Genomic DNA, 26947 nt, shown 5'->3' with positions numbered 1-26947 from the left:
CCAGAGCAGCCTAGAAAAGAGCTGCTTTTCCTGTCTAACACCTCACACAATGATCAGGGCTTGCTCTGCTGGGCTGGCATTCCCAGGAGGCCCCAGCTCTGAGAGGACAACACCTCAGGAGGTTGTTACAGCTCCCTAAAACTCCTCTCCAGGGCAGGCAGATCTGGGGAGGCACCAATTCCTCCTTCCATCCCTCCCCACACCTGCAAAGTGTGACTGAGCTGGAACAAAGAGCCTTCCCAGTGAATCCCCACGTTCCCATTCCAGCAGCTTCAGGGTGAGTTCCTGGGAGCTGGGGAGGCCCAGAGGATGCTGCTCCTCACCCCCACCCCACAGCACCTGAACAGGAACACTGGGCCCTGTGCTCCCTCCGAGGGCTGCACTGAGAACTGTTCCCAAAACACACCCCCACCACAGTAAAATGCAATCTATTTTATTGGTTAATTATTTACAGGAGATTCTTGATATTCACAGTAACATCAGACAAGTTACTGCCACAAAGAGCAAGAGTAAAAACAGAACTGACAGTCCACTGTAAACAGAACTAAAAATCCTGCTGGATTGGGTGGGACTGGCTCCAGACAAACTCAAAAGGCACTCAAAGAAAAGCAACAAAAGCCCTCTGAGGGACAGGGCCTGGATGCTCTGAGCTCCCTCCTCGATGATAATGCGGGGGCACAGCGTGTGCAGAGCAAACATCAGGGCACAGAAACAGGCAGAGGATGTCACCCCTGTGCAGGACAGCACAGCCCAGCATGCTGCACGTGTGTCAACGAGAGCATGCTGCTCATCCTTCGAGCCCTCCCCTGCCCGTGCTACCAGGGCAATGCTGAATTCAGCACAGGGGCTGGGGCTGCCCCAGAGCTGCCGATCCCGCCCGGAGGGAGCTCAGGCTTTGCTCAGGCTCTGCCACAGCACGCAGCAGCCCGGGCTGAGAGCACACCGTGCTGGCATCTGCTGGCAGCGGGGAGGCTGGCACAGGGAAGGTCGATGGCTGCTCTGGATTGTCACGTTGAACTGGGGAAAGCACAGCCATGGCAGGAGGAGCAGCCTGGACACACCCCGTCCCCAGCTGTGCCCCAGGAGCTCGGAGCAGAGGGGACACAGCCTCGCCCTGCTCTTCTCGGCCACTTGCCCTCTCACCTTCCCTGGGCAGCCCAGGGTGCCCACACCACCCCTCGTGCAGGCTGTGGGAGCTGCTGGGGCACCTGAGAACTCGTGCCCAGGTGAGCCCTGCCAGGGCAGTGTCCCCTCGCTGTGCATGCTGGAGAAGCTGTGTGCCCTCTCTGGGGACAGCATGGGCAGAAGGGAAGCTCATTCTGGGGGGAAACAATTCCAGGGGCACAGGTGGTACAAGCAGAACGAGGCAGAAAAGCTTAACAAGAACCAGACTGACACTGCACGAGCCACAGCCTGATCTCCAAGTCATCCCCCAAAGAATTCAAGTCTGGCCACTTGGATACACAGAAAAGTGGCTAAAAGGTGACAGCAAGATCAGGCCAAGCAGCTTCTGTTCCAAAGAAGGACACAGCAAGAGGTATATGAGGTGACCAGTGTCACCACACAGCCACTTCTCCTCACTCCAGCCTGTGATTGTGATGGCAACAATTCCAGCCCCTTCCAGAAAAACCAACGGCAGCAGTGGCAGTGTCACCCTGAGCTCCTTCAGGGGTCAAGCTGCAGTGCAAACCTCCCACATCAACCACCATCTGCAGCTTTTAACAGCTCCAGTTTTCTCTGACAAACACTCAGATTTCCTCTCAGTTCCAGCAGGGGTGGGAAGGGATTGTCCATTCTCTGTCCAACACTAACATTCCTCCCAGCTCTCCAGGGATGGGGAGGGTCAGCTTTCCCCTCCCGTGATTGCCTGCAGGGCACAGCAGAGTTTTACCTTTGTGACAGGTGCAGAGAGGGCACCAGGAGGTTCTGTCACAGACAGAACTCCCTTCAAAGATCAGACTGGGGAAGGAAGCGCTTTTCCTGTCTCTCAGCAGGAGGTGGCTAGAACTTTTCCACGACAATAACTTTGCTTCTCTCACCCAGATACGAATTTGCTACAGAAAGCAACTATATAGGAACCTAAGCCTGTTTTTAACTCAGTTTCTTTTATTCTCTAGTTGCACTGTCCAGAGAAAACAAGATGTCCAAGTAAACACTTGGCATCAGCCCAGGAGGGTTGACTTTAGGAGGTGCAATTCAAGCCCTGGTAGCAGCAGTTCTGGATATCCTTAAAGAGGGTGGGAGGGTGGGCTCTGTGCAGGGACAGCAGCACCAGCACCGTGGAGCACCCAGGTACACAGGGATGGCTTCACTCTCTAAGGCTCAGGGGCTAAAAAATCTCATTCCAGAGATCAACTTTCCTCACACAGCTGCTGCCAGAAGTCACCAGCAGCATCTTCAGGAAAAAAAAAAACAAACCAAACCTTCCTGTGTGTGCCCAGAGGCTTTACCCCAGCAGGATTCCCTGTTCTCATGGCATATCCGAGACACCAGTCCCACTCTGAAAGTGGTGCCTGTTCTCAGTGCCTTTCCCAAATTCCCACTGTCTTCTCTTCCAGCCAGTTACAGGCACAAACTGGGCAATCTGGGTACAGGGAAGACTCCAGCTTTGCACCACCACCTCCAGCTCTGCACAACATTTTTAACATCCAGGTGCTAAACCAGAGCTGCTCCCCACGCCTGGCCTGGCACCAGACAGGCAGAAGGGTGGTTCTGCCCCCTCACAGCCTGTCCTGCCTGGGCATTGGGCAGAGCCCACAGCACTGAGTTCTTCACTGTCCCCCACTGCACTGAGAACCTGCACCTCCAGCATGGGAACACTGTGATTATCAAGACAAAGAGGAGTCATCTGGGTCAGGAATATTTTCTGATTAGCCCACGCTGTTCCAAATTTCACCTGAGAAGACATTGAAGGCTGCTGTAGTCCTGTATTTTCCTTCTCTTCCCCAAATCTCTCCTTTACAGGAACATGGTTGTTTTCCCCCTTCACCTTCAGCCAGGAATACCCTCCAGCCATTTTAACTTTAGTGTCATGAAATCATTATTTAGCTCTTGCCTCATTTACAGAACCAGTTCTAGTAACCCAAAGCTTAGCTCTAGTTCCATCCAGGTGCAGCTCCACGTGAAGTACCTGTGGATTAAATGGTTTATTTGTAATCTGTTTGCCCTGTAAATACAGAACTATTATCTGTTCCATAACTGGGAAGGGAAAGCAGCCAAACTCAAGTGTTCTCCCTGGAGGCTGAGCAAAGCTGCTGGATACATCAGATTAACAACACTCATCATTCTCTGGTGGGCTTGGATGGCAGGTGCATCCAATCCCTGAAGCATACAGCTCATTTCCTTGGGTCAAAGTCCTCCCTTGCCAGGACACACCTGAGTGTGTCTGATGTGCAGCACCAAATCTTCCTCAGAGGCTGAGTCCTACAGCAAAAGGTGTCATTGGCCCCAAAAGCCACAATGCCAGGCCAATCTCCTCCCCTGGCATTATGTACACATTGAAAAAAAATCAAAATTAAAACAGCCATTCACACATAATTGGCAACTGATCTTTTCCTACTGCTCATTAAACCCTCACTGATAAGCATTTACAATTTAAAAATAAAATAGTTTTGTTTTTAAAATAATTTCTACAGTTCTGTCACCCAACTAATTTCAATCACAGCATAATCTAAGAATAAAGCAAATCCTGGCCAAGAATGGCTGCCATGGACTCTCAGGAGTCAAGGGGAGCAGCGTGTCCCAGCTCCTCACATCCCCGCACCCCTCCAGGAACCTGTAGTGAACTCCAGTTGATTTTCTTTATCATGATTCTTTTGGCAGCTTAGGAATGCTCCAGTCCTCAGGTGGCTGTGCTGGCAGGGAGCAGTGGGGTGGAGAGGCCTGTGGCACATCCAGTGCTAATGGCAGTGCTCTGTGATGTCCACCACCACTGCCTTTTTCCAGCTGAAGAAGAAGTATCCGGTGCCCGCTCCCGCGGCCACGGCGATGCACAGGTACCCGTTGTAGGTCATGAAGATCAGCATGAGGAAGTAGCTGACCACCACCTGGATGATGTGCAGCACAGTCTGCAGCAGGTGGGGCAAGCTCAGCATCTGCTGGCTGGGAAAACAAACCCAAACAAGTCAGCAAACGGAAGAGGTGGGAAATGCACATCCCCAAAGAGAAAGCCGCCAGGACAGCAAGGTGGGCGTGGGATGGCACAGAAGGTGACGCCAGCCTGGGCAGGGACTCTGCGTGCGCTGGCACCTGGAGCTGTGGTTTTGCTCACAGAGCAAAACAAGCATGGAGCTTGCTGGGAGGACGTAACTTTTAGCTGAGAAACAGACTTTGCCAAGCTTCTTTTACCCCCCCCATTCAAAAGCTGACTGCTCCTGTTCTGCACAGAGGCCTTAACTACCTGTCAACAAAAGGATCCTGAGTGTTTTCTGTCGGGGTCACTGGATGTAACATCCAGACTCTGTTCCTCAGAACTCCCCCAAACGTGTTCATTACAAAAACCCCAAGCCCATCTGGCTCCTTGCTGCTTTCCTCCTTTTGCCCCCATCCTCAAGGATGCCAGGTGTCCCCCATCCTCCACTGCCATGCAGCATCCCAGTCTGGAGCCAGGACACTCTCCAGAGATCAAAAATGGCTGCACAAATTTTCTTCTGTGCCAGTTCCACCTGCAGAGCTTTGCTTTAGAATGAAGTGCAGTCCTTACCCCACGGTTTTGTGTGTCTCCATCAGGATGGTGCCATTGGGGCCGGGCACTGGCATGGAGTTATAGCGGATGCTGACTTGGGATTTACGGAGCAGACACTCCCGGGCAATCTTAAGGCCTTCATAAAACATGGCCAGGAAGAAGACAGCCACAAAAGCACCAGCCATTTCTGACAAGAGAGGAAACATTATTGTCTCTGGGCAAGAGAATGTGTCAGCAGAGTCACTGTGTGGTTGAACCCCATTGTGTTGCACAGGCCACGGCCAGGCTCCATGTGCATGCACAGACAGGTGGGAAATGGGAATTTCATCCAGACTCTCACTGCAATTTCACCCATAAAGCAAAAGCAGCAATCACTTTTGCTAATAAAACCAAATTCTTGAACTCTACTAATATCTCCATTTTTCTTTCACCCCACAGATTTTTAGCACAAATAACAAAGTAATTCCTGAAACATGGATCTTGAAACCAAACTGCAAACCTTTTGTTTGGACTGCACAAGACTGTGTTACTAACCTCCAGGAGAATTGATTGTAAGTCCAGAGAACAGCAATGGCACATTCTTACAGCTGAAGTGGAAAGTCATGGCCTGCCCAAAACACAAAGAACACCAAGATGAGCCTGAAGAGCTCATCCCAGGGAGCTCAAGCAAGGTGTAGCAATGGGTTTGTATCAGAACAAGAACTCAGATCCGTTTGTTTGGTCACCACCTCAACACCAAGAAACTCTCCAGTAGATCTGGTGTAACACACACAGTGAGACAGGGATGCTCCAGTTCCCAGCTCCTTCAGGCAGCCCTGGGCAGGAGGCCCTGTCCTTCACAGAACTCCAGAAAGTTCCTTCTCCTTGCCTTTGAAGCTCCTTTTCCCTCAGCATCAGCAGTCGTCAGGGATTGGGGATGTCTCCATGGAGCTCCTCCTTGGCTCCCCATCCTCTCAGGAACTGGGGTACAGGGTACTTTCCCTTCCCCACTTGAACCTCGTTTGGATGATACAGGTAAGGGTTGCACAGGTGAGTTCTCTGGTCCCCTCTGCACTGTGCCAGCAGTGTTGTCTCCCTATGGAATTCTCAATATACTGTGGGAAACAGAGGCCTAAACACAGCTACACAAGGGGTAAAGCCAGTTCACAGCTGCCCCTGGGTGAAAATAAGGGCTCCTGAGCCTGCACAGGAAGGGGAAACAGCAAAGATCCCCAGGCCAGCTAGAGGTGATCCAAACTTCCCATCTAGGTAAATACAGCTTGGCATGTCTTGGGCACAGCTGCACACAGGGTTTTCACATGGGAAGTCCTGACCAAGCAAGAGGAACTTCTCTTTGAACTTCCCTTGTTGCTTAATTAAGGTTATTTGCTGAAGCTCAGACTTATGATTCATTTCAGCATCTGTAAGAATCAACTCATTTTCCCCTGAGCAGAATTTACTGTAAAACACCTTTTAGAGAGTACTTTCATCTCTTCAATGAATTGAACATATTTACATTTAAAACAAAACCCACATAAATCAAAGAACTTCAGCTGAACCTGAGCCTGTTACTTGGTACCAGTGAGGAATGGGAAAACACATGTTAAATGTGCTCAGTCTGTTATCTAAGATGCTGCACCTATGTACTGCCTTCCCTGACAGATTTATTTGCAATATGAATTTAAAATCTGGTGCAATTACTCACAGTTTTCAGCTGCAGGGCAAGGCAGGGTCCTGTAACTATCCAGTGAACACTTGACATTTGTAAAGAAATGACATTTACATGGAAAGTAATGGCCCAGGGATGCCAATACTGAGCTGAGATGATGGGAAGAGCTTCACAAGGAGAGCAGTGGCAGTGCTGGACTGAGAGCTCCATGTGGGCCATGCCCACCAAGGTTGTTCTGGTGCTCTCCTCTCCTGCTGTGACACTGGTTGTAATAGAAATAGAAGCAGAGATTCTTGGTTCTCTCCTCAGGCATAGAGCTGGCAAACAAACTCCAATGATGGTTTGCAAAATCCACTCCTGAGAACACTCTCATATGAAATAAAAATGTGCCCTCTCTCCCCTCCTTTTGAAATTTCATCATAAATAGACATGTTTTAATAATCTGAAACTCACTCCTAAAGTATTTAGGAAAAGGAGAAAAAGCTGAAAAAGTTCCTAGAACTGGCTACATACAAACACTGATCCTCCAGCCATCTCCATGGAAACTCTAGCCAGGATCTCTGCAAAGCCTCAGTGATGCCAGAATGCACAAGCCTGAACCTGCTGGAATCAAAGTCAGCTGGAGCAGCAGGAATCAGGACCAATGCAGCCTTAATGCCAACATGGCAAAGAGCCCTGGCACTGCTGTGCTGCCCAACCAAGTGTGCTCTGAGGGCTCAGGAGGGAAGGGCACAGAGGGAGCTCGGCACAGCCCCTCACCCTGCTGGGCAATCCTCTCAGGGGAGCCTGGGGCTCTCCCTGCCAGCCTGGAGAACTCCATCCATCCATTTCCTGCAGGAAAAATCTTGCTTTGCATTTCTGCCCTTAGCTGGCTGCAGAGCAGACACCAGACTGGCTGCTGGAAAAGTTTACTCAAGAAAAAAAAAAAAAAATTGCCAAAGGATCTCCACCTGTGAAATCCATTCCTGCTCTGTATCCCTCATGCCGCTCCTTCACTCCAGAAGACCCACAATGGGATCTGGGTTTAACCTGGATGGATTCCTGCCTTCCAAAGCTCAGCTTCGTTTCCAGTTCTCCAGAGCACAGTCTTTAAGATGACAGGTTACTCTGAACCACAGACAAGGAAAAACTCTCTGGTTAATTCTGACTTCTCCACTTACCATCATCATCATGTCATGGCCGTGTCCCGAGGCTGTGGTGGAGGGGTGCTGATGCTCAGGAGGATGCAAGGTTGGCAGCATGGAGCTGTTCATGTGGTGAGACATCTTGAGGACAGAGAGATTCAGAAAGGCACATAGAAAAGTGGGACCCTGAAAAACAAACAAACAATGAAGCCCTTTTCTAAACAGAATGTGGTTTCTCTACTGCTGCTGCATGAGAAAATATTCCAAGCCACTGAGAACTGCTGCCACTGGAAAACTCCTGGAGCTTCCTCATGGTCCTGCTCTGGCTACAGAGAGCACACAGCAGGACACTTTAGAGGAGGTGTGTCCCTCTGCAGCCTAATTTGATGGAGATGGCACCTAGGGCAAGTGCTCAGCATAAAGGAACATTTCTTATCTACATGAGGGAAAAAACAGAGCCCCTTCCCAAGTGCAATCTTGCAAGAGGCAAAAATATCACAAGCACAACTTTAAATTGCATATACTAAAGGATCAGCTAATAGGATTTCTCTTAATTGACAGTTATGCATTTTATTGGGAACATGTTTAACACAGAAATTGTGTTAGTTGGTACAAGACCTACTATCAGGCAAAGGTCTGCAACAGCTACAGGCAATCCAATTTCATTTCCATGAGCTTTACATTGCCACATCTCCCCTGTAATCACATTACCCACAGTGAGAGAAACACTCAAGAGGCTGCCAGTCCCAATCCTTAATCTGCTTACCACAAATCAGGGATGTCTAGACACACTAAAAAAAAAAAAAAAAAAATACTCTCTATGGTCACCTGTGGACATGGCTGCTGCACTCTGGCCCAGCACTGCCTGGGCTGGCAATTGCTGGTGGGAAATGAAAATCATCAGGTTGAAACAGCAACAGGAGAGAAAATAACCTGGGAATACCAATCAGTCCTGAAAGCACAGCATCTGTCCTGCTGGACCCTGCCTGGAATCCTCTGTACCCTCCCACTCCAGTCCTGTACTGAAGTAAAACCAAGGGAAATAAAAAGCAAAGTTTGGACACTTTATCAAATTAAAGTTTAAAAAGAAATGAGAGACAGACTTAATTCCACAGAAATCATCAGGTGAGTTTACAAATGTGGTTTTTTCCGTTTTTTAAGCCAAAAGGCAGCATGGTGTTTGAACAGGTAGGCATGGCTATATTTAGATTGAAGAGAGGAAATGAGACTCTAGAAGAGCTTTCTGAACTGGAAGTAGCAAATAAAGTCCTGAAAGGCAGCTGATGGTGAAGCTGGCTCAGCATGTGACAGTGACCCTGTGCAGGGGTCACTGGTGGTCCAGAACACCAGTGCCAGTGCAGCCCTGTGGAGCATCCATGACAGGGGATATCCAAGGCTCACTTTTAAAGTGAGCAATGAAAGAAATTGAAGATTTGGAGAAGGTAAGGAAACTCAGCAGTGCTGGGGAGGAACTCAAGAGAAAGACAGAAGTAATACCCTGCAAACATAGAAATTAAATAATGCAGGGAAGCACCAGGAAGTGACACCAGGTACCTACAGCTCAGGTATGTTCTCCATCTCTGTGCAGAAGAAGTTTGTAGCCCATCTCTTATTTCATCAGACAACCTCACAATACTCCCCTGGAAGGTAAATTGGAATCATGGAATCCAATGACATTGGCTAAAGCAGAATGAATTCCTTGTTTCCGTATTAGTCCATATTTCTGCTAATGTTTTTTAGCTCACTTTGTCCCTGATTTGTGCTTAAATATTGAGACCAGAAAATGTTCACAGAGAGATAAAAAGGAGAGGGAACAATGCAAGCAGTAGCTCAGCTGACACAGAACTTCACCAAGGGATACCTGCAGAATGCCCAGTGTGATTTCCATCACACTAGGCATTCTGCAGGTATCCATGCACAGCTTGGAAGATTATCCTGTTCAAGAGCTGAAATGTTCAGGCTCTAGAACTGCAGTCCCAAAACACTTGTAAAAGGAATCCTCTGCCAAAACACACAAACTTCAAATTGTCTTTTGCATCAGGGAAGGAAGAATAGCCCAAGTGCTTCACCCGCAGGATCAAAGGTAAACGTGCTGGGAGAGGAAAGACGTAACACAAGAACTTCCCCTCTGCTGCAGCCAAAATCTCCTGGAATCACAGAACCATGGAATATCCTCAGCTGGAAGGGTCCCACCAGGATCATCCAGTGCAGCCCCAGTCCCTGCCCAGACCCCCCACCAACCCCACCCTGGGCATCCCTGGCAGCGCTGGCCAAACGCTCCTGGAGCTCTGGCAGCCTCGGGGCCGTGCCCATTCCCTGGGGAGCCTGGGCAGTGCCAGCACCCTCTGGGGGAAGAACCTTTCCTGATCTCCAGCCTGACCTGCCCTGGGCCAGCCCCAGCCGTTCCCTGGCTCCTGTCCCTGTCCCAGAGCAGAGATGGGAGCTGTTTCTGTCTCCTCCCTTTTCTCTCAGTTGACTGATCCATTGCTTTTCCTTTGAATACAATATTCTCACCAGCGACTACTGTCCAATGATTATTTATTCATTTTAGGATTTCATACTCCTGCCAAGCTCAGCAGGTTCCAAAATGCTCCACAGAAGCCCTGGCTGGTTACCAGGTAAAACTGCCTTTGTGGCTTGGCTGTGTCCAGCTTTTCACTCCTTTCCTTCTCACTAATCATCATTTGTCTGCAGAAAGGGAGAAACAGTGGATATGTTTCAGGATATTTACTCTGTAGGAACAAAGAACATGGTCAGGTGTTCAGGAGTGGCTGCCTGTGGCTGGGCAGGCCTTGGTACAGGTTACAAAGGGCAAGCTTGACCCTCACCTGGGTAGCTCCTTCCCACCCTGCTATCCCAGTGCTCCAACACCAAATCCAACCCCTTGCTGCAGTCACCCAACACTGAAGGACATTTTATGAGATCCTGAAAGGATGGGGTATTAAGTAGCTTAAGAAGAAATAACCTCATCTGAGCCACTTCAGCTGTGTTTTGTGTCACTGAATGTAACAAACAGTGGATAAATTTCTGTTTAAAAATAAATCTGTTCCAGTTGACAATCAGTTTCTGATTTACAACTTGGGAGATCTCTACTTAAGTCTCAAGGTAAAAAACAATATATAGAGCAGCAGCAGCAACAGGTTAATGGGTGTGTAATATTTCAAACTGCAAATCCCTGGTTGGTTTGCACAGGTCGTAAGAAACAAGCTGACAGATGTGGAGCTCTGTGTGTCACAAGAAGGTGGTGCTTTAACAAGGCTGACTCCATACCTGAAGGAAAAAAATCCACCCCCCACAAGTTTCTATTATTATAAATTCTTTAAATAGGTTTAGCCTTGTACAAAGCCAGCCTTTCAGCAGGTATTTCTGCCTGAATGGGTGATCTCTGGCTGCTGCCTGCTCCATATGTTTGCACTGAGAGAGAGAGGCATTGGAGTGGATTCCTGAGCATGGAGCCCTGGAGAGGGACCTGCCACAGCCCATGGCTGCATCAGGCTCAGGTACTCTGAACACCTGAAGGGGACAGACCCCAGGGTGCATCTATCACAAGGGACACACACACAGTGATTTTTTGTGCTCTGCAGTAACCTACTATCTAAGAAAACAAACAGGGTGGAACAGGAGAGAGGAATGAGGAAATTCTCCTCCAGGGCTTCTTTCTTTCCCTTTCAGCGCTGTTACCCCAGGTGAGAGAAGTCACAGCCTCCATTTCACAACCCCTCAGACTTTTAAGGAGAACTGCAAGACTCAGAGCTACACCCAGGACTTCTCTTTCTTTAAGCAGGACCTCAGGCAGGCCCTGCTCACACTGAGGTTTCTGTCCCAGCCCTGCACTGCCACCGTGGCAGCTCTGCAAACCAGGCTGGATCAGGACAGGTGCAGCCAGGAGCAGGATCTGACAGCAGCAAACTGTCAGCACCAGGATTCACTCTCATCCTCTACCAACCCCAAACCAGTGCTGTCTCACCTCACAAATACCAGGAGGCCACGGTTTGCAACTCCAGGGCACAGAGAAGGGGAGGACAGGCAGGAGGTGGCGGGGCACACACGAGTGCAGGTAAACGAGCTGGACCTGATGAGATGCCAAAGCCAGAGCAGTCTTTTCAAGCAGGTCTCAGCCAAAGATCACTGCCATTACACATAACCCCCTCCTCAGCTCCCCAGTCTATTGCTTCTGCTGTGTTCATCCAGAGTCCTGCAATTTCATAGCAAATCTCAGTTTTTCCTGTGGCAAACACCCAAGGAAAATACACCTTTCAATGCAGAAACAGGACACTCTATGGGAAGGATCTGCCAAGCTCCCAGGAAATACTTTACAATCAGTTCAGTGTCAAACAGATCTTCCTTAAAGTCTCAAAGGAAATGAAGCCCCTTTTCAAATCAGAAGTCCAACAGGATTGACACTGGAGCCCTAAATCAATGCCCATTACAGCATCAACTCTTCCCTTCTAAACAGTGCCTCATGTTTCCCAAACCAGTTCAGAAAACCCAAGGAATAAAATTCCACTGGCTCTGCCCAAAAGGACCAGAGCCTCAAAAATCCCCTATCCAGTCTCCTTTAGAGCACTTATTTGTCCCACAAAGAGGGTGCTGCTGCTGTGGCCAGCACAGGACTGGCTCCTGCTCAGAACCCTCCTGACTCCTCTCAGAAACACTGCAGTGATTCATACCCAAAGTCTCTCCACCAACACTTCTGAGAGCAAAAACAGGTCAGGGGGTCCCTCTCTTCTCCTGAACAAGCGAGAAAGACTTGGTAATATTTACTAAGAATTAAAATCAAAGTTCCTGAGAGAAAGCCAAGGGAAAATTATTAAAAACAGCAAGCTGGAAAAGCAAAGACCTCTTGCTTACATTATCACATATGGCTCAGTGCTGTGTGACACAAAGGAATGTTACAGAAAAAGCACAGAAGGAATGGAAAAGGCACGCAGGAGTTCCCAGTGCTCTACTTACAGCAGTGCTGCTGGCAGACCGAGCTCCACTGGCTCCCAGCTTGTGGTCCCAAGCCCAATCCCTTTTTTGTTTAGCAGTGCTGTCAATGGAGTGGGAGGGAAGCAGCAGCCTGCAGACACTGCAGCTCTGTTCACTGGCTCTAGCTGTGGGCTCCACTGAGCTCCTCATCAGGAGACCTAAGCACTGCTTTTAGTTTATTCAATTTCCTGGCAAACTTTTCTGCTTTAACTGCTTCCTTTCCAAATGGGTGGACTTGTGATTCTTCCAGGATGCCAGGCAGAGCTCCAGAGCTGCTTAAAGGCACAGCTGAGGGACAGACCAATTCTACCTGTTCATGCTGTGGCAGCACCCAGCAATGGTGGCCAGGGCCCCTGGGCCAAGCTGTAAAGACACACTTTAAAGACACAGGGAACAAACACCACATTCTTCAGTAATGCAGCAGAACACGTGTTACAGATACACACTGCTGTTTCCCAGTGTGAAAATTCCCCTTGGATCTCTCCCAAGCAGCTTCAGCAACCCCAGGCTGGCACTGAGACACAGGGAGGGACTGTGCTGTGCCCAGCACATTTAATTGCACACCTCTGTTTTTTTCTTGCACAATTCCTGAAGAAGGAACTCTTAGAGCTATATTAAGAACTCAAGGAATGTTTGTGAGCTCACAGCAGAACTGTGGCTTGCCCTGGTACTGCCTCACCACCTTAGAGTCTCATCCTAAAGCTTTTCCCAGAATTTTAAGGCTTCACAAAAGCTCAACACACCAGAAGGGGTTTGGATAAAGGGAAAGAGAAGGGCACAACTCAGGAGCTCCAATCCACACTGCAGATGAGGCTGTACAAATTTGGATTTCCTGGAGCTTGTCCCTGATCATGGAAGCTTGCTGGATTCAAACTGGATCAGCAGAGCCAAGCAAGAACACACAGGGCACATTCTCCCTGTCTACCTGTGAGCAGGCTGAGCTATTCCCACCCACAGGTTTCAGGACTTCTGAAGGATGATAGGCACTCTGGAGAATGTCCAGCTGGAGATGCCAGAGGCTGCAGTGCAGGGAGCAGAGAATAATGGGCAAAAAAAGAGCTGAACAGGGCTGCAGACAACATCTTGTGTTCAGGTTCAAAAGGAGACAATGCCTGGGCAGCCTCTGTGGAAGGAATGCCAGGATGGAAGCAGTCAGCAGGGACAGGCAGCCAAGCTGGGAGCACCCAGAGCCCAGCTCTCCCAGCACAGGCAAAGAATGGGCTTTTAAAATCATGTGCAGGGCTTTCATGTTTTGTGAGGGAAGAAATCCACACAGATCTGATCCTCTGCCATCACCTTCACTGAGGATCCCAGCTGGAACCATTACAGCACAGTTGTGGATGCTGAAGATAATGACAAAGTTTTGGCACAATAAAACCACTCTGCTGTCCGTGAGCCATGCCCATGACTGATGGGATTTGCCCAGGCTGAGACAGATCCTTATTAAGGTGATCCTGACAAACCCCACAGGCAGGATGTGGGAGGAGAATGAAGCAAAACCACATCACCCACACAGGGAGGTTTGGGGGTGATGCTTTAAGCCACAGTTGAGCTCAGGTTCTCTGCAGCACAGGCAGATCACAGGGCTGGGGCCACCAATCACACCCTGCAGTACGTGCTCCTCCAAACACCCATCCTCCAGGCCTCCTGGTGCCATAATTTGCTTATTTTATTCTTACCAAATCTTTGTGTTTCTTGCACCAATATGTTTGTCCCTCTCTTTACTGGGTTGCTGTGTCCCCAAGGCTCAGGCTGCCCCTTCCATATGGAGCCATCTCACACAGCACCCACAGACATGGCAAAAGCCCCAAACACTGCTCCAGTTCCAGACTATGGATTCCAGTTGGGATGCTGGCTCACATAAGCTTCCTGAAGTTGCACCACATCATTTGGCAGCTTGATGCAGTTATATGCATTAATTAATATTTAATTAAAATGAAGATTAAAACAAGGTGATGAAATATCAGCATATGTTTAATCCTTAAGGTCCTGTCATCTGCTCTGAATCAAAGCATTCCTCAGCTAAAGCAACTAAAAACTAAACTACTGCAACTAAAGCAAAGCTGGTCACAGCCACTCAGCACAATCCCCATTACTCGAGGAGGGGCCAGAGCTCTTCCTCTCAGCATGGCTACAATAATGGCCCTTTGATGGAGTTTGTTTTCATAGCAAACCCGTCTGGCCACCCTCTGTTAGAGGCTTCCCTAGAAGGGGATGGTCATTCCTAATCTCCCAGCTTCTACAGACGCCTCAGGAAATCTGTAATCTTTGAACAAGAAGAAAAAATAACCCAGGACAGATTGTTCTTTACAGGACAATACACCGAACTTCATTAAGTGAAGCACATACCATGTCGTTACCCACAGGCCCAGTGGAGTGAAAGGCAGCTGAAAACAACCCTGCAGAGCACAAAACCTCAGACTCTAAGCCTGGTAACATCAGAAGAAAGGCTGAGAAATGCTGACAAGAGCTGTGTAAAGGTGACAAAATAATGGGGAGGCAGGCTGATCCTCCCCTGTGGTCAAGTATTTTCCTCAGCCATACTGAAACTGCAGGAGACAGCAAAGCAGTCAAAGGATCCTCGGGAGAAGTGTGGCAAAACCGAGGAGTCCTTGCCAACCCTTTCCTGGCTGTAGACTCATTTCTGCAGAGAAGTCTGACCCAGCCCAGGTGCAAACACCTGGAACACACATAGAGCTTTGCATGGAGATCCAAGAGTGATCCTCCACTGTCCCCATCGAGCTGAGACCAGGCAGTTAGACCAGATGATTCTTGAAGGTACCTTCCAACTTAATAGTCCTATCCTATTCTTCTTCTATCCTACCCTACCCTACAACACCCCTCTGCTTGTGCTGGCCACCTCTCAACCCTTGCCTTGGTAGCACAGGTAAGATCTCTTCCACAATGACCGCAGGAACCTCCAGCAAGAGGTGACAGAACCAACGCTGTCACACCTCAGTTTGTCCTTCACAAATCCAAGGCCAGCAATGCTTCCCTCATCTACAAAGGAATCCCACACACATTCCCACACAGCCCAGTGAACATTACGTTTTCCTTTGAAAAAAGCACTGCAATCTCAAACTGATCCATGCCTCCAACTGTTGGGCCAAATCTTGGGGTCCCCATGTGCAGGTGCTCCCCAGGGCACCCCACTCTTGGCAGGACATGGGACAGCACCTTCTCTTCAGCACAGCAGCACAGCTCCTTGCACTCTGCTGTGGTGACAATGGTTTGGAAGGTGCACACCAGGCTTTGGGGCTCAGAGTCCAGCAGTAGCTACATGTGATTGGGGATCGTTCTTCTTGTTGATGCCTTTGGAAATCAACACACTCCTTGCCCTGCCCAATGCATAACAGTAGGAAGGGCATGACACCAGGAATTCCACTGGGATTGGGTCTGGCAGCTGCTGTGAATGCCTTTGGGTGCAGGCTTGCAAAACAGTCTGTTTGGCAGATGTTGCTCAGAGTACATCTGTCACAGAAGCCTGGCTCAAGGGAGGGAGTTTTGGGTGACAGACAGATGCTGGAGGCTGTCACAAGGCTGAGGACACTTATCCACACAAGGGACTCTTATCCATATAAAGGACAACATTCCTCTGACTCCTGCAGAGTGCCTCGTCCTGTTCAAGCCCACCAAGAGCACAATTTCTTCCATTCTGTACATGGACAGTGTTTTTCCACCCCATTTTCATTTCCTCCACCACCAGCCTTTTGGATCCCTTATTTGCCCCACACTGTTCATTGTTCCCCTTTCTGTCTGGGTGGATGAGGCAGCCGTCCCCCTTTCTGGCATACAAGAGCACAGACATTTCTGGAAAGTGGCAGAATTGAGGCACCTCAAGACATGCAAGGGCTGAGGAGTGACTTGGAGTGACTGCCATTCCCACAGCTGCCAAAGCAGAGGAGATGCTGTACCACAGCTGACTCTGATTCTGTCATCTGCAGAGCACAGCACCAGAGATACCAAAATGGCACAGGATGCCATGTTACAATTTCTTTATGAAACATCCAGGATAAAAGGCATGGCAACACCAAAATTCCTTATAGCCAACGCCAGCATGAATTCAGAGCTAGAACTGACAAGTTTCCATCAAAGGCCATCCCCAGGAGGCACCTACAGAAGCACTTCAGCACTTCCTGTGCACACCAGAGCCTTCTGAAGCTATTAGCCCAGGTCTGCAGACCAGCACACCACACCATCAGAGCTTCACCTCTTTTCCTCACATCATCAAGGGCATGACACAGGAACACAGTAACACAAATCCAGGTCACAAAGTCCCCAGGATTCAGCAGCCAGGGAGGAGAAATCTGGCAGGAAGGGAGGAAGTTTAGGCAGAGATAAGGCAGAATGGCTCAAAGGCCAGGGGAGTAAGAGCTGTGTTGAGATGGAGGAGCAGGACGGTGGGTGGTGCTCAGTCAGGAATCACCCAGGAACCTCCTGTTAAAAACTCTCAGCACTCACTCAGCAGCTGAGGACAACCAAGGCTCCTGAGCAGTGAGAAGACACGAGACAGCACCAGGAAGTGGAGACAGAAAAGCAGGGCCATGTGACCCATATTTTCCAAGCTTACATAATTCCTGAATCAACAGATACTCCGTTATCCTCAGTGGTGGTTTTTGCTCAGATGTTACACAACCAAACACAGGAATGGTGACCAGGGAGATGTGATCCATATGGCCAGAGAGCAGGAACCATCCTGCTGAGAACAAATGGGACAGAGTCCTGAGCCTTGTGATACTCTTCAAAAACTTTTTAATATAAAAATATATTAATATTTGGAACCCCATCTTGCAAGATGTGTATTGTGTAAGATTAGACAACTGCTTCCTTAGAAAAACCAGGCCTAGTGGAGAATTTAACTTCCTATTTCATATGCCCTAATCAAGAGCAGTTTCTAGCTTGTATTCCTCTAACAGGCACTTTTTAAATAAAGGGAGAAGTTTTCTCTCCAAATGTAAAAAAAAAAAAACAACAGAAAAAACAACAAAAAAACCCCACCAAACAAAACAAAAAAACAACAAACAAACAAACAAAACCCCTCACTATTTGCATACAAGGTTCTTTATCATACCCACTAACTCAGCATCCAGATTCCTGCACATTTAACACCTCCTGCACCACTTGTACCTATGGAAAGGAGCCCGTCTCCCACAAAAATGTGTCTGTCCACAGGGTAAGGACACAGATTATTGTTTGTGGCTGTTCAGTGGCCACAAGCAGAAGAACTCCATCTCTAAGGAATGACAGATATGTCAGGATGCAAGCACGACAGGGAACTACTTGCAAGTTAATCCTGACAAACCATTGCTCCATGGTTGGCTGGAATGGGAAGGACACACCAGGTACACAGCATAAACAGCTCTGACCAGATTGATTTTATGGTGTCTTCAAGCCTTAAATCCTGTAAAACTGTAAAATAATCTCAGGAGACACAAACATAAAAACAGAGTGAAAAAGTGCATTCCCAAGAAAGGGAGCACAAGTTTGCTCAGAGCCAAAAGTGATTTCAGTGTGTCCTAGAAGTGCATTAGTGGGCCTATAATACAAGTGAAGGATCACACACAGAAATCACACACAGAATCACTGGGTTGGAAGAGACCTTCAAGATCATTGAGTCCAACCCAGCCCCAACACCTCAACTAAACCCTGGCACCCAGTGCCACATCCAGGCTTTTAAACACACCCAGGGATGGTGACTCCACCGGGCAGACCATTCCAGAACTTTATCACCCTTTCTGTAAAAAACTTTTTCCTAATATTCAACCTAAATTTCTCTTGATGCACCTTGAGACTGAGTCCTCTGGTTCTGTCAGTGCTGCCTGGAGAAAGAGCCCAACCCCACCTGAGCACAACCACCTTTCAGGAGCTGTACAGAGTGATGAGGTCACCTCTGAGTCTCCTTTTCTCCAGGCTGAGCACCCCCAGCTCCCTCAGTGGTTCCTCACAGGGTTTGTGCTCCCAGCCCCTCTCCAGCCTCGTTGCCTCCTCTGCACGTGCTCCAGGTCCTTCCCAAAGTGAGGGCCCAGGACTGGACACAGCACTCGAGGTGTGCCCTCACCAGTGCCCAGTACAGGGGCAGAATGACCTCCCTGCTCCTGCTGGCCACACCATTCCTGATCCAGGCCAGGATGCTGCTGGCTTTCTTGGCCACCAGAGCACACTGCTGGCTCATGTTCAGTCAGCTGTCAACCAGTACCCCTGTTATCTGTTATTACCTCTTTACAGATGTTATCTTGCAACAGCATAAATACCTTTGTCCCACACAGGTAAAACTAAACCTGAGGGTAATAAATGGACGGCACTGGTTTATTAGAGGCCTCATAAAAGGGAGTCCAGTACAGGTGATTCACTGGAGATTCCCAGATCTTACCCCATTTGCCCATTTTCACACAGCTAATTTTCCCTCTCTGGCTACTTTTCAACATTATAATCAGACTTAGTCCAGAAAAGGCAACACTTGTACAAGTTCTGAACTGACTTCCAGGTGTTTTGAGAAGCAGAATAACAACAAAACCACACTCCAAAACTCCTGGTTAATTTTTAGAAAGCCATTCCACACGTATGATATGACACATATTGGTTTAAGCAATTCACACTCATTTTTCCATGTCCAGTACAACCACACGCACCTTCCACCACATGGGAAAGTGTCCTTGCAGAGCAATTCCCTTCCATTCCTTTCTTTTCATATTTAAGCAGTTGTTTGTCTGTAATTACCCCTCAGAACATGTCCGTGTGCAGACGCAGCGTTTTAAGGTGGCCACTCAACCATTCCCCTTCCCTGGAGCTGCCACGTTCCAGCCTGTGTCAAACGTTGCCTCAACATCCACATGATGATGTCAGCTCCTACTGGGATACTCTGGGATTTCCAGCTCCTGCTCTGGCGTGTCAGGGTCACCTCTGAAATGCAGCCTTTGACTAAAGACCTAAGAGCTCACAAGACTGACTTTTAGAAAAATACCTTTTCTTGCAGAGGAAAAATGGATGTGTGTTCATTTCACTTTGCAGCACCATCCATGACTGTCCCTCGACACAAGAACCTCTTCTACCACAGCCAAGAATCAAATTCTTTTGTGCCTCCAGTAGTTGTTCTGAGAAGCCTCAAACTGTTCATGGGCAAAATGCAAAGTAGAACTCAGGTCACAAGCAGCAAAATCCATTCCAGTGGGTTTTTAATTAATCCCAGGAAGTCAACCTCTGTTTTGGCAGATGGTTAAGGCCAAATATCCATCACCAGAGGCACCTTCCTGCTCTTGATCCACGATCTTGGCAAACAGCAAATGGATGGCACAGTGATATATAAACAGCTTCCAGGTAGTAATGCAAATACTTTAAGGGTTCAGAGAATAAATTCATAGCCCCAGTCCATGGAACAGAGCATTCTCCCTTTGAGAATGCAACTGAACTATTGGAAGTATTGAAATTACTGAGTCACTGAAAATACAATCTCAGCAAGGTAAAAGATCTCCAGTATCAAGAAGAGGAAAAGAGCAATCAATTCTCTGGAAAGGAACTTATCTTTGGAAGAGCCTTGGCCTCATGACACTCTTCTGACAGGAAGAGCCATGACTGTAGGCCATGGAAAGCCAGAACAAAAGCCATCAACAGTTTTTCTATGAGTGACGAAACACCACTCTGGGAAAGAGCTTCAATGCTGGCTTTTTCATCATTTTCAAACCCCTGGACAGCCACAAAGCTGCTAATCCAAAGCAGAAATGATTCAGAGCTAAAAAATGCTGAGTACTTACTCTTCCAGAGACAGGTTTTCTATCTACCAACTCCAGCAGAGCCTTTTTCTCCGGAGAGGCAACAAGTCTGAGACTGATCAAAGTTTCTCAACCCTACATAATGCTGACAAGCACATTATTATCTCTATCAAAGGCTAATCATTAACTACTGCTCAGATTAGCTTAGGACTAGACCAAGCACTGGGATGCTCATACAGAGATCCACGGAGCAGCAAAAGCAGCTCCTGAGTCTCCCTCACAAGATCTTTGCACAAATGCAGAGATTGTAGAACTTTCTGATTAAGTGCATTGCAGAGATTACTTTCCAGCACATTAACCAAAACGCATTTCAAACATTCATGTCTATTAGATAAATTAGTGGTTTGGTTGCTTCTGGATAGTGTAACAAAACAAGTTTAGTTTATTTTATTGTTTAAGCATTTTAGTATTCAAACTGAGAGAGAGCAGGTTTAGGGAAGATATTAGGAAAAAAATATTCCCTGGGAGGGTGGGGAGGCCCTGGCACAGGGTGCCCAGAGAAGCTGTGGCTGCCCCTGGATCCCCTGCAAGTGTCCAAGGCCAGGCTGGACGGGGCTTGGAGCAGCCTGGGACAGTGGGAGGTGTCCCTGCCCAGGGCAGGGGGTGGAACAAGATGAGCTATAGGGTCCCTTCCACTCCAAATCACCCTGTGACTCTATCTGCCCCATAATGAAGAAATGTGATGTTTTCAAAGCTATCAGCCAGTTTTTAGGAGCATTGGGAAGTGAGAAAAAAATAACAAGACAAATAAATCATCAATTATGCAGAAATTCTTCAACACTGTCTACAAGACAAACCTTGTCAGGGTAACTGGTTCTGGGACCCTTCTGCTTGGAAAGCTGGAGCCAAAAACTGCTATGGGAAAAAAAAAAAAAAGGGACAAAGCAGAAAAAGTGCAAGAACAGCTGTGCTGTGCCCTGCAACACAAGGGGCCTCGTGATAGGGGCTGTGGTTTCAGGCAAGAGTTACACAAAACGGGACCAACTGACAAGCAGTGCACATGATCCTGCTGTTATGATGTCCTGGAGGGTTTTACTTGAGGAATTCAGAAAATTAAGAGAAGTCAGGCTGCTGCCAAGAGTTTTTTAAACTAGAAGCAAAATAATCAGAATCAAGTGTGTTAGGCTTTACTACCCATACAGAAGGATATCCCACAGACACTGCTCTGTGCCTTTTATGAAAAGAGCATAAAAATGGTTTTACAAGTATAACCAAGCCTGTAACAGGAACATGAAGGCAGCTGTGAAACTCCCAACTAACCTTGTTTGCAGCTGTTCAGGTTTCAGCCTTACAGTATCTATAACATGCTCCTCCAGCACACTTCAGCCTCACGTGACACCACCTTAAACACTAAAGTTCAGCACATCCTCTGAGATAATGTCTTATCCCAAGTTAATGAAGGCATCAAGGCCAGTGGCAACTTGATTTGTATAAAACCCACCTGGCAGTGAACCCAGAAATTGTGACTCAATCTCTTGTCAAATCCATTAGTCCAGGAGCTCAGACAAACAAGGGATTCAAGAAAACCAGACTGCAACATTGATTGCATTTCACTTGCAGTGTATCCTGAGGCTGGGTGTGTTCCTCAGGAGCTTGTGCTCCCACTTCCCTTATCACTTTGATGTCCAAGGGTTGATTTACCCATTGGAAATGCTTCCCACAGAGCCACACTGATGGCAGCACTGCGGTGACTTCCTGAGGGCTGCAGGAGAGTGAACTGGGATGGCTCCACTGGGAGCACTGGCTTTGAGTCTGCTCCACATTTGTTAGTGTTTCCCCTTCCCATGTAAAAGATGCAAGCTGGAAAATGCAGTCCAGCTGTGCCAGTGAGCTGTTTGAGCCTCTTTAGAATGCGTTTTGGAGCAGGGAAAGTTAACGGGGGAAGCAAGTGAGTGATGGGATCCCTGGCTCCCAGTCCAGCCTCTGGCAGAGCTCAGCCAGGGTGACACGAGCTGCTGCCACTGTCCCAGCCAGAGTGCAGCCACCAATTACAGACATCACACAAGGAGCAGGCTGGGTCACAGGGATGTGCCTCTCCCTGAGGAGGCTGGAGCTGTATCCCTTTCCAGGAGCTGCTTTTCCCAGCTCTCCGGAGCAGGCCAGCCAGTCTGCTCAAAGCATTAGCTCAGGATGAGCACCGCACCTCACAGGTGGCCTCAAAGCACTTCTTAATCCTACAGAGCCAAGTCCAATTACATTCTCTCTAATGTGAAACAAGTCTGAAAGTGCATTTGCCAGGCACTCCTTCCCCCAACAGATGCAATCTTTAAGGGGAAAAAACCAGCAAAGACTGTCAGGGTTCCCCTTATCCTGGTTAGCCAGAAGATCAACTAAATATATCACAAAGCTCATATTCCAAGCTCCTGTACCTTCATCAGAGCAATGAGATCTGACTCCGTGATAACTAATGAGTAAGTGTGGGAAAAGAAGCTTTATGGAAGTGAAGTGGCTCTTCCACAGTCTCAGGAGAGCTTGGGGCACTCACTGTGAGTTCCATGCCAGAACACCTCCACTCTGTTCCCAGTTTTCTCCCAACCTCTCAGGATTCATAACAGGACATGCTGAGCAAGCAGTGAGAACAGAAGAGCCTCAACCACTTACATACAGCATTTGGCTTGTGCTCTAGAGCTACCATGGAGTGCTCTAGTCATTTAGATAAAGTGAAAAGATTACATGCTTGTACAACTTTTTTAGCAGATGATAAATGCTGTTTACATCTGTGATACAGCAAATGTGAGATTTTTCTAAGATTATATCCACAGAGAGGAAAAGAGCAGGAAGCAAAGCCATTGTTCTGGCTGCACTCACAGTTGCTGAAGTGCCACTGGAAATCAGCTGGAGACCCTTGATGATATTAACTGATAGCACAGGGAAGAAAAGACAATGGGAAATTACATTAAAACTGTAGAAATAAAAAAGCAAAACTAGAAAGGAGCTATTTCATCACAACCTCCCACTTCTAGATCGGCTTCTAAACCAGGAAAGTCTAATTCCAGGACCAACAAATGAAAGGCTTTAGAAAGTACAGCAAAATAGGAGTTTAATTTGTTTACAATAACTAGTCCCATTATTCTCTGCATTAGCAGATTCCAGCTTTCAGATGAAAAAAAGGTTAATTAAAAAAATCACTGGCATCGTGTTCTCCAGGACCTAATTGGGAACATTTCCAGAAAATTAGATTGAAACAGAAGGCAATGGAGTAGATTAACTAAGATTGAATTTCCCAGAGAAAAACAGCATAAACTAGATTGAGTCTTTTTCATCCTTCCCTAAGAAAAAATTGCCATGACTCCCAGTGATTTCCTGGCAGACTTGTGGAGAAGTTCATGCTGGCAATGTGCTTCAGCTCAACTTCCCAAAATTCTGCTGCAGGCTCCTGCGAACTTTCAGGTGACCTTCAGGCCAGAGCAGGGAAGGCAGCTCTGCAGAGCCATGGCAGCTTTCTGTTGGGTAGAGGAGTCTTCATAGCAAATAGAAAAAACAAGAAGGAAAGGAGAAAATAGTTCATTTTAGTTCAAAGAATAAAAAGTTCTGTCTTCTCTTGGACCTAATGTCTGACTGGAAAACAAGCCAGCTGAAAGGAAACTCCTCAGGGCCCTGCTCAAAACTCACCCTGTGAACATGGTAGATTTTGTCATTTACTTCTAATACAAAACTGGCAAAGATTATTCTCAGTGCCCTCCCTTCTCAGGCATTAAGCTTTTGTTCAAGGATACAGGGTCTCATTAATCCAAATCTTGAAGTTACATTGTGAAGGGAAAAGTGAAGTGAAAAATCCCCCCAAACCTCTTTCCAAAACAAAACAAAAACAACAAACAAACAAACAAACCAAACAAAAAAACAAAAGCAAACAAAAAACCAAAACAAAAACAAACAAAACAAAACAAAAAAAAAAAAAAAAAAACAAAAAAAAAAACCAAAAAAAAAAAAAAAAAAAAAAAACAACCAGAAACCTTGTCCTTGTACCACTGCAAGCCAGAGTCAGTGGCAGGGATGATACCTTTAAAATAAAATGTGCAAAAGTGACTTGGAAAGGTGATTTAATTTCTCCTCTCTACTGGCAGAAATTATCCTAATTCTCAGCTTAGTTAACAACCTGGCCTAGATGAAAAATCTGATATGAAATGAAAAGCAGCCAAATCTCAGTAGAAAACAGTTGTGTAAAATTCCTCCGTTCTCAACACAAAGTTGTGTGGGAGCCTGCAAATCCTGCCAGTTCTTGTATTTTCAGTACCTTGTTTTGGGGGGGGGGGGAGAACAAAAGCAGCAAACCCCTGCTTATTGCAACAATTTTTGTCTTTGTAGCAAAAAGCATCACTTTAATTTTGTATTGTACAGCAGAGCAGTCACATCTTCACCAACAAATCCTTAGTACAAAACCAATCTTCATTTAAACAGCAACATTCACACATTATTCCCAGTGCCCCCTTTTTAATGAAGGATGGGAAAAAAATAATGCAGACTCCAAAGCCTGATGAATGCCTCAGGAAACATTACATCATAAATGACAGGATTTGGAATTATTAACTTAAATGCTAACTTACCCTATAAGATCCCATATTGTTACTCATTAAAAATCCTACAAAAGCTTTACTGACCTCAGGCTCAAGCAGAGGCAAGTTAAGATCAAACAGACTGAAAATCAACTTAATAAACACTTGTGAGGAGCGTTTCATCCAACTGGGCAAAAAAAAAGCAGCACTAGTAAGCATTCTGGAGCTTGGAATTCGGGCACAAACAGGAAGAATTGGCCTCTGCCTGGGAACGGTGTGGAACCACAAGCCCACTGCACACTCAAATACAGATGAGGACTATGAAGAAAGCTTAAATTAAAAAAGGACAAGTGGCTAAGATGTGATGCCTGCTGGGTGCTGCAGGTTGTGCCGCTTCAGCCTCTTCCCAACCACATTGGCATTAAAACTGGCCAGTGCTGAATCCAGGAAAAAAAAAAATAGAGAATATACAAAGGTATAACATTGGGCTAGGAAGACAGTGAAGGGTCTGAAAGGGCCACACAAGGAGCAGCTGAGGGCACTGGGATTGTTCATCCTGAAGGGGAAACTGAGCTCAGAACTCACCAGGGATTGCAGCTCCTCCTGAGGGGCAGCTCCAAGCTGTGCTCCGTCCTGAAGGAATGGCCTCAGGTTAACTCAGGGCAGGTCAGGCTGGAGAGCAGGAAAGGTTCTTCCCCCAGAGGGTGCTGGCACTGCCCAGGCTCCCCAGGGAATGGGCACGGCCCCGAGGCTGCCAGAGCTCCAGGAGCGTTTGGCCAGCGCTGCCAGGGATGCCCAGGGTGGGGTTGTTGGGGGGTCTGGGCAGGGACAGGGGCTGGGCTGGAGGATCCTGGTGGTCCCTTCCAGCTCAGGATATTCTGTGATACCTGTACCTAAAAAACCTAAGTTGAAGTGCCACACCAGGACTTAGCCACATGGGTGGGTCTTCACCACTTAAAACTACCTTAACAACCAACCAGACAGAAATACAGGAGCCAAAGCAACAAACTCTCTTCATCCAAGGGACCACATTCCCCATTGGAAGGAAGTTCATGCCCACCTGCCTTACCAAGGTCAGAACAATCTCATCCCACTGGGAATTTACACCAAATTATTGTGGGTTTGGTTTTTGTTTTTTTCTTAACAGAAATAAGATTCTATGACCCTATTCAGGTTTCATTCTAAATTCATCACACATTCTGCAATATAAAAGCTGCTTAACACTCCTCTTTATCTTCTCCCTTTAGAAGTGGAATCACTGATATCTCAATCATTGCAATAAACTCCTGAATTACTGCAAACTCAGCTCCACAACAGACCTGGCAACTTCCTGCTCAGACTCAAATATCCAGTCAGTAACTGACAGTACAAACTTCCAACCAGTGCCAGCAAATACCCAAAGCCAGGAAATATCAACCCTTATTGCCATTCTGACCTCCTGCACATTGCTCTTCTGCATTTCAGCACCATTTGGATCTCAGGCGAAATTGAAGCCAGTCGGTCTCACAAAGCACACAGAGATACCAGCTTTCCAAGAGAGGGAAAACACAGGAAAACCACAACATACCACAAAAAACTCATTAAGCAAACCAACAGAAAGGTGTATTTCTCAAGGTACGAGGTGAACGTGGGAAACTGCTTCAGAGGGGCGGCTAAGACGTTTATCCACGCAAGGAACGATTCCGATGTTAAGAACACAGTGCATGGCTGGTGCCCTTGGGTATCCCAGAGACAGCGAACCTGGAGCGCAGCAGCGCCCGGGTGTCCCCAGCCCTTCCGCCCGAGCCCCACGGACCCACAGGGCCCTCAGCGGAGCCACGCGGGCCCTCTGGCTCAGCCCGGAGCCCCGGCGCGTCGCGGCTCCCTCACGGCAAGGGCAGCCCGGCGGCCGCGGGGCCCGCCTGTCACCTTGGGAACCGCAGGGCCGGGCTGGACGCCTCCCCCGGGGCTCGGGGAGCGCAGCCTGCACCCACACCGAGCTCGCCCCGCACCTCCACCTTCAGGTCCCGGGGCTGCCCATCCCCTCGGGCCCCTCGGCGGCCCCGGCCCGAGGTCCCACGTCCCGGCCCGAGGGGACGGGGGCGGCCATGGGGCCGCCTCAGGCGGGATGGGGGGGGGGGGCGCGGGGGGCACGAGACCTCCCCCCCCCGAGCCCACCCGTCACTCACCGCGCGAGCGCCACGAGCCGCGGCCTTGCTCCGCCCCCGCGGCCAAGCCCCGCCCCTACCAGCAGCCCCCAAATTCTCGCCCTCCGCCGTGCC

General features: G+C 48.0%; 1 protein-coding gene across 7 annotated transcripts; it reads right to left on the bottom strand.

The window, feature by feature from the left end:
* Positions 1–417: 417 nt before the first annotated feature.
* On the bottom strand, positions 418–26895 carry SLC31A1 (solute carrier family 31 member 1). 7 transcript variants are annotated; one of them, XM_053996572.1, is made up of 6 exons: positions 26855–26874; positions 25272–25319; positions 7493–7642; positions 5219–5291; positions 4703–4871; positions 418–4101 (listed from the first exon to the last, which is right to left on the bottom strand). In XM_053996572.1, exons 3-6 carry the CDS (start codon positions 7595–7597, stop codon positions 3900–3902), a joined length of 549 nt encoding a protein of 182 aa, XP_053852547.1. In that variant the 5' UTR covers positions 7598–7642; positions 25272–25319; positions 26855–26874; the 3' UTR covers positions 418–3899. The 7 variants fall into 7 exon arrangements, with proteins under 7 accessions (XP_053852547.1, XP_053852546.1, XP_053852542.1 ...); XM_053996571.1 differs by lacking the exon at positions 26855–26874 and adding an exon at positions 26684–26823; XM_053996567.1 differs by lacking the exon at positions 25272–25319 and having other exon boundaries at positions 26855–26895.
* Between the last annotated feature and the right edge of the window lie 52 nt (positions 26896–26947).

Source organism: Vidua macroura, chromosome 21, assembly GCF_024509145.1.
Source record: "Vidua macroura isolate BioBank_ID:100142 chromosome 21, ASM2450914v1, whole genome shotgun sequence".
Lineage (NCBI taxonomy): Eukaryota > Metazoa > Chordata > Aves > Passeriformes > Viduidae > Vidua > Vidua macroura.
Note: the sequence above shows the minus strand (reverse complement) of the source record. Positions and strands in the feature narration are given on the sequence as shown.